This window comes from Chenopodium quinoa, unplaced genomic scaffold (assembly GCF_001683475.1).
Source record: "Chenopodium quinoa cultivar QQ74 unplaced genomic scaffold, ASM168347v1, whole genome shotgun sequence".
NCBI classification, from domain to species: Eukaryota; Viridiplantae; Streptophyta; class Magnoliopsida; order Caryophyllales; family Amaranthaceae; genus Chenopodium; species Chenopodium quinoa.
The window spans coordinates 212,533-223,468 of NW_018742455.1; the positions used below are offsets into that span (position 1 = coordinate 212,533).

Genomic DNA, 10,936 nt, shown 5'->3' on the forward strand with positions numbered 1-10,936 from the left:
AGTGATTTTTTTAACGAATAAGCTTTCCCGTAAAATTTCACTGTAGTCACTAAAAAGAGAGGATCTCTCGCGCGTAAAGCAGAAGCTAAACAAGGAACCCAATCTTACATGTCCAACCACAGTACTGCCACCTTAGCGTCGAAATTTATACATATTTTGATATTACCAACATTAACGACGCTTCTTTCTCTTTCTTGGCGCTTTTTACAACACCCATTTTCTCTCTCCTCTCATCACATCAAACAATGAAAATCCTTCATATTCCTTGTTTGGATGACAATTACTCTTACTTGTAATCTCCTTCTTCCTTAATTAGGGTTTCGTAGATTTCAATTTTCAATTCAATTCTGTTTGAAGTAATATTACTTTGTGGATTTTTTTAAAATTTTTTTGGAACAGGATTATTGATGAGCAGACGAAGGAAGCTACAGTTGTTGATCCAGTTGAACCAGAGAAGGTTCTAGAAGTTGCTAAGAACAATGATGCTAATGTCAAATTTGTTCTCACTACTCACCATCACTGGTAATTTTCTTTCATTTTTAGAATGATAATCATATTTCTTCAACAATTTTGTTTCAATTAGGGTTTTTGACAGCTTATTTTTTGCAATAATATTTTGTTTTATGTTGGAAATTGACTGGGATGATTGCTGATTATGGATATGAAGACCTAAAAGAATATTTATTTGTTTTGGAGTGATTTGAAGTTCATCTAATCCTATGTAAATGACAAACAAGATACATTAGTTTATCAAATTTTGGTTAATTGCCTGTTTAATTCAAAAAGAAGTACCTTTCGAAGTCTTTCGGAATGAAATTGAATTAAAAAGTAATTACCTTTGGGTTATTCAAATTAGACAAAAATCAAGGACCAACATTGTGCATTTTGAATTTGTATTTGTGACAATGGTTTTATATTTTTGATTATGTGTTTGCATGATGATATTATTCATGATAATACATTGCTTGTGCTAATCAGTCTATTGTTAATCTGTCATTCCTTCCTTTGGTTTTATAGTTGTTATTTCACCTGCATTTATGTTGCTATACGGTGTTGTGTTGACCATTGACACAACTAAGATGTGCATACGTTTGCTTGGCGTTGCAATTTGACACTTCATGTGGTGGATCTTCAATAAAGACTAGAGAATGGGTGGGAGGACTGAAAAGAAAGGCTTAGAAGAGTGTTATGGTATATGCTATATACACAAGAATGGATAGTCAATCTCTCTTTCTCTCTGTAGCCTTTTGGATTACAGTGGCACGGTTTGGTTTTGGGCTCAAATGGTAGTTAAATTTCGATTCAGTGTGTTATATAATGGGAATCACATTGGTATTCAACATCTAATTTCGAGTCTAATTGCCATAGTATCCAGTTGATTGCTTATATGTACGGGGCTCTCTTGTTTCAACCTGTCAAGGGTGTAATTTGTGCACAAAATTGCGACTTTGGGAGTGCACGTAGGTGTCATAGTAGTGGGATTCCAGAGAATAAGAGGTTTTTTCTAGGGTGCATCTTGGTTTTAAAAAGCGCGCCTCACTCCCAGGCTGTGGGAAATGGGCTTTAGCTAGGCGAGGCTCAGTCACCTACGGAAGGCGCACGCCTCAAAGCGCCTTTGGTAAGGCTCGCCTTTGCGCCTCAAGGAAAATAACTAAGATTTAACTTATAAATTGAAGAATGATAGACATTTTTTCAAATTCAGACTACCTTAGCTTTACATATATCATTATTTAATTTATTTTATTATGAATTTTTTTAATTGGTATTAAGTACAATCAAAGTAAAAAATAATTTGAAATAAATATATAAATACATGCGCCTTGCATACAAAAGGTGCTCGCCTAGGCTGCAAGGACCATTTGCGCCCTTTTAAAACTAAGGGGTGCATAATGGGAACCTAGTCTGAAGACTTCTTGTTGGCTTAGAAATTTGTTAAGGATTTACTTTGGACATTGGGTCCTCTCTCCTCTCCTTTACAATTTTCACAACAATTATTACCTAGTTTGCCAAAACAATCTACAGGGAGACATAGGTGCCCCCCTTTTCCAGTATGCGTTCATGCCATAAAGGATTTATTGTCTAATACACAGCAACTTCTGTGTGCTATTAATTATAGAACTAATTAAGGATCTGTATGGTATTGTTGTATGGACTACCACTTCCCATAATGTTGTGTTCGTTGATGTCATTTGAGAATACTTTTGTTGTTTTACTTCTGGGGCATATTTAAGATATTTTAGTATCTTGATTTGGTACTATTTGTCTTTCCTAATTGAATATGAAACCCCTGATTTTCAGGGATCATGCTGGTGGGAATGATAAGATAAGAGAGCTGGTTCCTGCAATCAAGGTTTATGGTGGTTCGATTGATAATGTGAAAGGATGCACTAATAAAATTGAAAATGGTGATAAGGTCTCGTTGGGAGCTGAAGTCAACATCTTGTCTCTTCATACACCTTGGTGAGTGAGTTTGCTCATAACTCAGTACTCAATTGTGCCTTGAGTGCACCTTCTTGTATGTTGCCCATAAGTGTCTTACAGGAAGAAATCATATCTGTCATGACTTGTTTTAAAGGCTCACATGTAAGTGAGCTACCAACAATTTTGTCATTAAGTGGAGGAAATGGACTACTTAAGTATGGAAACAGTCATCCACTTTTACCATAATGTCGATAATTGTTTGTTAGTGACAGTTGTCCCCCCCCCCCCCCCCCCCCCCCCCCCCCCCCCCCCCGGGAACTTGACAATTTATTCGTTGGATTCATGCATATTCTTAACATGATACTTTTTATTGATTGGATTCGTAATGAAAATGAAGATACCATTATTATGTTGTACGTATTATCTCTTATCCTTTTATTTTATAACTAAAGACTGCTGTTTAAACTAGGAGGTTTAAATTTGGACAAGAGAGTATGTTTGACTTGCCTCATCTATATTCACTGATTGTTTTTGTTTTTGGCTGTTTGCGATGAATTTGTTCCTTTTTTAAGGATAGAACCACACTTTCTATCTTTAGATTTGCATCCTATTAGTTTTGACTTTAGAATCCAATCCTTTCTAGTCGTCCTAAGAAGGATGATGGCTCATCACCAGCCTTTTTGCTTGCATGAAATTATAAGTATGAACTATGAAGTGATTATGGTTATTTTAATTTGTCTGCATGAGATATTACTGGAATATCATTCTTTTACAGTTGTGTAACGAATTTGCTTATCTTTGTCTTGCTCAGCCACACCAAAGGTCATATAAGTTACTATGTGACTGGCAAAGAAGATGAGAGCCCTGCTGTTTTCACTGGAGACACTATGGTATGACTGTTGGTAGTATGACAGGAGGCATTACTCTTGCTTATTTTTTTAGTTCATTGCTTTGCTGTTCTTTTTTTTTTTTTTTTTCAAAAAAAATAAAATAATAATAATTACTTCACCGGTTTTGTGGCAAGTAAAGAAAGGTTGATTCATTTGTAAAGTACACAAAAATATTTCTCAACAATAGTAGTTGTAGTAATTAGTAATCGCATCTGCCTAGTACTGCGAGATATTGATTTCATGCTTTATTAGAGCCATCAAGCCCAAGCCCATTTATCTTCATGTCTGTATTCATTTATAAAAGCTAATGGTCTCATATGTTATTTTGATTATTGTTGACAGTTTGTTGCTGGTTGTGGCAAATTTTTTGAGGGTACAGCAGAGCAGATGTATCAGTCACTCTGCGTGACATTGGGTTCTTTGCCAAAGCCGACTAGAGTTTATTGCGGTCATGAGGTGAATGATTTTCTAAGATCTTCTGTAGTTGTTTGATTTCATTTGTCTCTGAATCTTGGCTTATATTTCAGAAAAGCAGGTCCCATTGCTTCTGATCTCACAATTTTTATTTCTCATCGGGTGCGCCATTTAACAGACCTACAGAAAATCAGAAACTATTGATGTGGAATAAGGAACAAGCTTTTATCAAATAAATAAATGTAAACCATGGAAAAAGAAATTTAAGCTACATTAAAGCCTAGGATAATCGGTTTGCAAGTTTTTGGCAAGCGCTGCTGCTTGATTCTACTAAAACTTTGTTTCATCTTTGTTGCTTGTGTCTAGAATCACCCAAATCCTTTCAGAAACCCAAAATTTCCTACCTTTGATTTTTCAAATGAACACATAATGGATTGGTGGTGGCTACGTTGGCCCTGGGGCTTTAGTCTTTCCTGAATACCCAAGGTCATACTTGCAAGATTGCAAGAAGGATGACAAATGAGTCCTAATCTGTTCATCCCTTTGTCTTGCCAAACTCTTGTCGGTTTGAAACTTCTGCAGAATCACAGAAAATCTTGGAAAGAGAAGCTTACATTAATATGACTATTCTTGAATAAATTTTTTATCACCAATTGAAATGTGAACATTAATCTGAATCTGCCCCACTACAACTGAAATTATTTGCAGTATCTTCATTTCTCCATAGAACTAAGCACCTCAGAATCATGGGTGTGTGTCTTGACTTCCTCGTTTTTGTAGTTCTTTAAGACATTCCATCAGCATAATTGATGCTTTCTCCCCCTTAATTTTGAAAACCTCTCCCCCCTGCACAGTCATTAAGAACCTCAACCATGCTATCTGCAGTCTGAAATCCCTGTTTGCTCCAATAATGACTTTAGTCTTTTTTGGACTTATGCAAACCTTTTACAATTGATACAGTTGACTGAATACTTTGCCAATTGTTAGTAAAATCTGGAGGTGCACATACATATAAGGACTATATTAGTCAATCAAAGTTATGAGTATGGCAAAAGAAAGGGAAATGTGCCTATGAGCTGTTCCTGCACTTTTCTATCCAGATCCTTTCAACATGGTATCATAAAGAAGGAAATTCGGTCTCCCTAGAGTCCCTGCCCAACCAAGAGAAAACGAATTGTTCACTTTGCCTCCCCTTCTGTTGAGAATTATACTCCGTAGTTTCAAGCTACCAATGTCACAGTGTGTCCAATGGACTGCAAATCGAGAAGATGATTACTTCCTTTGTAGCCTGGGCTTTTGGGGGAGGTCTTTGTTTTAGTTGTTTGAAAATGAAAGATACTTGTATCTTAGGAAGGCTGTTACCCTTATTTCCTGCCAATGCTGTGACAATAACGCAGGACATACAAATATGCTGAACTGCTGATGATTTTCTCTGTGATAAGTGATGGTCGTTATTGCTCACCTTTTCTCTTCTAATTGCAGTACACAGTCAAGAACCTTCAGTTTGCTTTGACAGTGGAACCCGAAAATGCAAAGATAGCGGAGAAATTGGCATGGGCTCAGAACCAGCGAAATGCTGGCTTGCCTACTATTCCATCAACCATTGCAGAGGAGCTAGAAACTAACCCATTCATGCGGGTTGACATACCTGAGATTCAGGTATTTGTGTCGCACATTATCTCTTCAATTTGCGATCTATGCTATCTGGGTTGAGTTTGGATCTTTTTTTAATGTTATGTTAAAAGTTGTCTAAAGTTCATTCACACAATAATTTGATAAGTATAGAGCTCATTTGTAGACTCAATTAAGAACCTTTACTGTCAATTAAGATGACGATGATTGTTTATTTCCACCTTTGGTTCTATGTGCTTGTCATTGTATTTCATAGTTGAGTTAGATTGTTATAATCTTTGAATATACTCCCTCCATTCCACTAGGAACTACTCACTGTAGACGCACAATTTTTGCAAATGGCCAAGTATGAATAAAGTATATTACTGTTCCAAAATCGGATTAAAATGAATAGTTCTTTATGGAATAGATGAAAGTAGAAAGTGAGTAGTTCTTTGTGGAACAGAGAGAGTATAGATGAAAATAAAGGTCAGTTGTTACTCTTTGTATCTCAATTTATTTGTTCATGAGCAGAAGGCACAATATTTTAGAAGTGAATGAGTTAGTGTGGGTTGTGGAACCAAACTTACTTAAATATAAGTAGAGTAGAGGTTTTCCCTAAAAAAGAATGGGGCAAGTAATTTGAGACATAAAAAACAAGAAAATGAGGCAAATAATTGAGACGGGGAGGGAGTGTATTAAAATATATCTCAATATTATACAAAATTTATATGTCTTTACAAGAATATTCATTTTCTTTTTCTTCAAAATAAATCTCTCACTGGGTCTCTCTCTATATATATCCCAACTTGACAATGTTTAAATCTATATATATCCCAACTTGACAATGTTTAAATCTATATATATCCCAACTTGACAATGTTTAAAGAAAAATTTACCCTATTATAGTTTTCATTTGTTTGGGTTATGCTATGGAAAGAAAATTTATTTAAATAATTATGAAATAAATTTTTACTATTTCATAATTAAAAATCACCTATCTTTGTTTTTTTTATTTATTTACTGCTGATTGCTGGAGTGCATGACACAATACAACAGCAATGTTAATCATTTACATGTACTAGACTCTTAGAAACTTAGATAATTACAAGTGACTTAAACATGTTTAATTTTTGCATTCTAAAATTTTGCCTTGTTATTAGTTTGCATTGATTTCATTAAAGTTATAGTGGTCCAGTGGGTATGTGTTACGAAGTACTCCGTATTATTTTGCACTGTCAAATGTGAAGTTGCTGTTTAATAGCGACAAAAAAAACACTATCTAATTAGTAATTCAACATGCAAAATACACTGATGTTTTGAGAATTCTCCCTATTTTAATTAGAAGAGTACTTGTGAAAAATTTTATGTATATTTTTCATTTAAAAAGAACGCGAGTATTAAAGTTTGACATCATTGAGAAAAAATAATGGGATCATCATTTTGAATTTTGAACTTTTGGGTGTAATATTTAATGTAAGTTTTGGTGTAATTAACAATATACAGAATTATGCTAGGTTGGTTTCTCGAAATGTATGTACACCATACTGATTTTATGTTTGGAACAGCTAAAGTTTGAGATATTGATACCAGATTTTCTACAAAAAAGAGTGAACTGAGCTGTTCTTTCTCAAACAACCTTAAAGAGTCTAATACATGTTTTCAGGTGTCTTGTTGTTTCTCTCATATATTCTTTTTCCTTTGTTTTTATTTTGCAGAAAAAACTTGGTCTCAACTCCCCAGTAGAAGCCCTTCGGGAAATAAGGAAACTTAAAGATAACTGGAGAGGCTAACGAAGGGCTTACCAACCGGTGTGTAATTCTAGTTTGTAAATTTATGGATGTCGTTCTTGGTCAGAGTCAGCATTTTAATAAATCTATGGCATCCAACTTTGCATAATTTTCTGGAAATAATAATGTACTTTTTAAGGAGAGGTTAAGAAATATTTTCACCACTTTATTAGACTGCATTAGTTTTTTCAAGTGATGATGCTAGTATTTGTGTGTCCTAAAGCATTTCCCCCATTTTCAGACACTTTAATCAACAATCAATTCATGTAAAACAATGATAAAGTAAACCCCATGTGCGTTTCATTGCAATATGCATCACCCTTTACATCCCATGGAACATACCTTGCCTTTGATCCCTAGACAATGCTCTTTTTGCTCCTTTATTTCTTGCTTTTCCTTTTCTCGAGCCGTCACCGTTCGTGGTCGAGGATTACATACCTACATATACTAGATTATTATTATTATTATTATTATTATTATTATTATTATTATTATTATTATTATTATTATTATTATTATTATTATTGTGTTTCTAATTATTATCATTGTATTATTAAGGGGTTCATAGATTATTATTGGCTTATCGCTCGTAAAAGGCGTGAGCCGTATGACTACTGTTATTTAGGACAAGCTATGTTCCCCATGATAGCAACTTGCACACAAAATGTGTGATAGGATACAAAATATCATATGGTTGTGAAAGTGAAGTAATAATCTATGGTTCAAATAATGGGTGCAAAGCACTAACTTTGAAAGGGAATCGAGCCTTCATTGATTCTTTTAGTTGGCTTGATGGGGAACAGCAAGGTTCCATTTCCAGCTAGAACAAGTGTAGCCGATAAGTCCCACAACATGAACACTAATACGAACACCCCATATTTATGCCCTGGACCATTACGCTTTTGTCTCATGTCTATTTCATCTTATAAATTAGGACTCCTTTTTTGGCCTTTTAGGGTAGGTGATTGTGCCCTTTTTTCATTCGGGTTCGCGGTGTTTGCTTTGGTTGGGTAAAACTCGATTACTAGAATAACTGGTACAATTTGACTTAATGTACTATTCTGCTATTCATATATCGTAAACAAGAAATAACCTCGCACTTTTTGTGGCTTTCTTGCTGGCATCGTGGGTCATTGTTGCTTTGGAGTTATAGGCAAACTACTCGGCAACTAGAAAGTATTTTCTTCTCAATTATATGCCTTTTATTGTCTTCAAGACTTCGACCCTTTTTGGTTCAAGGGAATTGGCCGGAAAAGAAAGAAAGGAAAAGGCGTTAATTTGTTCCCATATTTGGTTTGATGAATGACATACGGAGTAAGAAGGAAAGGAAAGGAAGTTAAAGGAAAACCTCTTTACAAATTTTAGCTTTCCCTTCCTCCCAATATTGAAGGAATTCGACTGAAAAGAGAAAATAGAAGCACATTTCCTTTCTCTTTCTGTCATTACCTTTTAATAATCAAACATTGGAAATAAAATTTCCTTCTCTTCCTTTCTTTTCCCCTCCTTTCCTTTTTTTTCTTTTCCTTTACTCGGTTGAGTACACTGTACCCAGAGGTGAGAGATATTTTGGAGGTTAATTTTAATTTTTTTTTCTTTTAAAAAAAACATATTAGGTCCTGTTTCTTTAAATTAAACTAAATCCCAAAATAATAATGGATCATTGTTTTACTACACATAGGTCATAACCCTAAATTCCTAAAATTTAAAAGAGTCGCGTTGGATGTATTTTCCAAATTCACTTCCAAAAAAATTGTTTCTAATCTAATATTAATTTCCAAATTCACTTCCAAAAAAATTGTTTCCAATCTAATATTAAATGGAGAAAATATCACAAATTCATGTATATTTCTTGTTATGGTGTAATATTTACCAATTTTATTTCAATTTATAAATTTCATTTTTTAAGAGCAATATTTTGACTTTTACATATGTATAGTAACATAAACTAAATTATCATTGACTCATTGTGGTAAACAAAGGCCCTGTTATTTTGCTTCTGGGCAGGTCAGATTAGGGCACGGCAGAGCGGAGTAGGACAAAGCAGAGCTGATTTCAGCAGAGCAGGGCTAGGCTTCCACACACTGCGGAACGGAGCAGGGCAGGGCAAAGCAGAGCAGATTTCAGCAGTGCAGAGCATAGCAGCTCTAAAGTACAGGGCCAAAGTGAAGTATCCACAACGTGGGTTCTCTTTTATTTGTGCATAGGGTCTGTTCTGATTGACTGAACTTAACTGAACTTATTAGAGCCGAACTGAATTGAATTGAACTAAATATTTTATGAGATAAGAAAATTAAGAACTAAACTGAACTAAACTTATTGGAGCGGAGCTGAACTTAACCGAACTGAATTGAATTGAATTGAACTAAAATGAAAATAAGTTGAAAAGAACAGGGTCGTAGTATTAGTGAAGATAAATTGTTGTTTAAATTTTTGATGTAGCTCATGACCTCATGTGCAACGAGCGGGGCACAATGTAGCTTATTGTATGGCAAAGTGAGATACACAGACCTTGTTGGCAATTGTCAACTGGTTTGGCGAATGATTTGTATTATATTGAATGCTTCACTTTTTATTTGTTGAAAAATATGTTTGGTAAAATTGGTCGTTTAGTAATTAAGGTGTGTACACAAAAATCAAATTAAGTCCAAGTCTCCAAGCAATCTTTTCATTTTGGTTTATGATTAGGGGATTTTTATCCACCAAGCGCCGTTTGACAAGTGGACCAACCAGGTTCCGCCACGCGTCCTCCACGGACCACTTAAGACACGCCACGTGTCCACCCATGCCAAATGGGACAACCGGCCATCAAGGCCCATTTCAGTCTAGAAGCCCGTTCGGCCCTAGGTTTACCTTAAACCTAGAGAGTTGCACGCTTCCCAAGGCTATAAATACTCGATTAATCCTCATTAATCAAGGGACCGAATACATTACGGAACACACTAATAACCGGCTGATCTCGCTAGCAAAGCAGATTACCTACATTAAATACTCTCACCTAGAGAGACCTTATTACTTTGATTTCTGTATTAATTACTCCTTAATCAGGTACTAACTTGACCGTTGGAGGCGGAGCTCTCAGGAGTCTCCGTTATTTTGCAGGTACAGGCGTCCGGTTCCAGTCTCGGAATTGTAGCTCTCCCGCAGGACATCAGAAAACCCCGAAACATTTGGCGCCGTCTGTGGGGAGAGTACTTCAGAGATGGCATCCAAGTCTGTACCGACCCCAGAAGAGAGGCGTCCCCTAGACGACCCTCAAGTTCAGTCGGACCATGATACCGAAAGTGAATTTGAAGTTGAAACTCATACAGCTCCAGACGGGACCCTAAGGGCCCGCCGTACCCGTCATACTGAAATAAGGGAACGGGAGTATCTTCAAACAGGAAGCGAGCCAGCAGGCGCACCGCTTGCTCGGCAACAGCCGACTGATGGGTCTGCTCCCATCACAAGGAACGAACTCATGACCTTCATGAGGGGATTCAAGGGAGAGATCCAAGAGTTGATCAACAAAAAACCGCCTGCTTCAGTCAAAGAGCAGGCGGCCAAAAAACCTTCCACTTCACTGAAGAGGAAGCCAGTTCAAGGGCGAGAGGCGACTCCCCATCCTAAATCTAAGAAGCGGGAGCCGTCTGCTCTTGATTTCACAAAACTCCGTTATCCTACGGGAAATAGGAAACCGGTTCGTCATATTCAGGCGGACGGGTCAAAGCAAACGTTCACAGATGCTCGGCACCTGCTAGAGCAGAAGAAGAGTGACCGATTATCAGAGTCGGCTTCTACTTCAAATTTTCAGGACAGTTTGCGAAATGCCTC

The 10,936-nt window shown here is 36.3% G+C and overlaps 1 protein-coding gene across 3 annotated transcripts; it reads left to right on the plus strand.

The window, feature by feature from the left end:
* LOC110717849 (hydroxyacylglutathione hydrolase cytoplasmic-like) lies at positions 1-9,428 on the plus strand. 3 transcript variants are annotated; one of them, XM_021896635.1, is made up of 8 exons: positions 1-292; positions 400-522; positions 2,299-2,460; positions 3,233-3,311; positions 3,654-3,767; positions 5,208-5,384; positions 7,055-7,147; positions 9,131-9,428. In XM_021896635.1, exons 1-7 carry the CDS (start codon positions 246-248, stop codon positions 7,127-7,129), a joined length of 777 nt encoding a protein of 258 aa, XP_021752327.1. In that variant the 5' UTR covers positions 1-245; the 3' UTR covers positions 7,130-7,147; positions 9,131-9,428. The 3 variants fall into 3 exon arrangements, with proteins under 3 accessions (XP_021752327.1, XP_021752333.1, XP_021752341.1); XM_021896641.1 differs by having other exon boundaries at positions 9,136-9,428; XM_021896649.1 differs by having other exon boundaries at positions 9,141-9,428.
* The last annotated feature ends 1,508 nt before the right edge of the window (positions 9,429-10,936 follow it).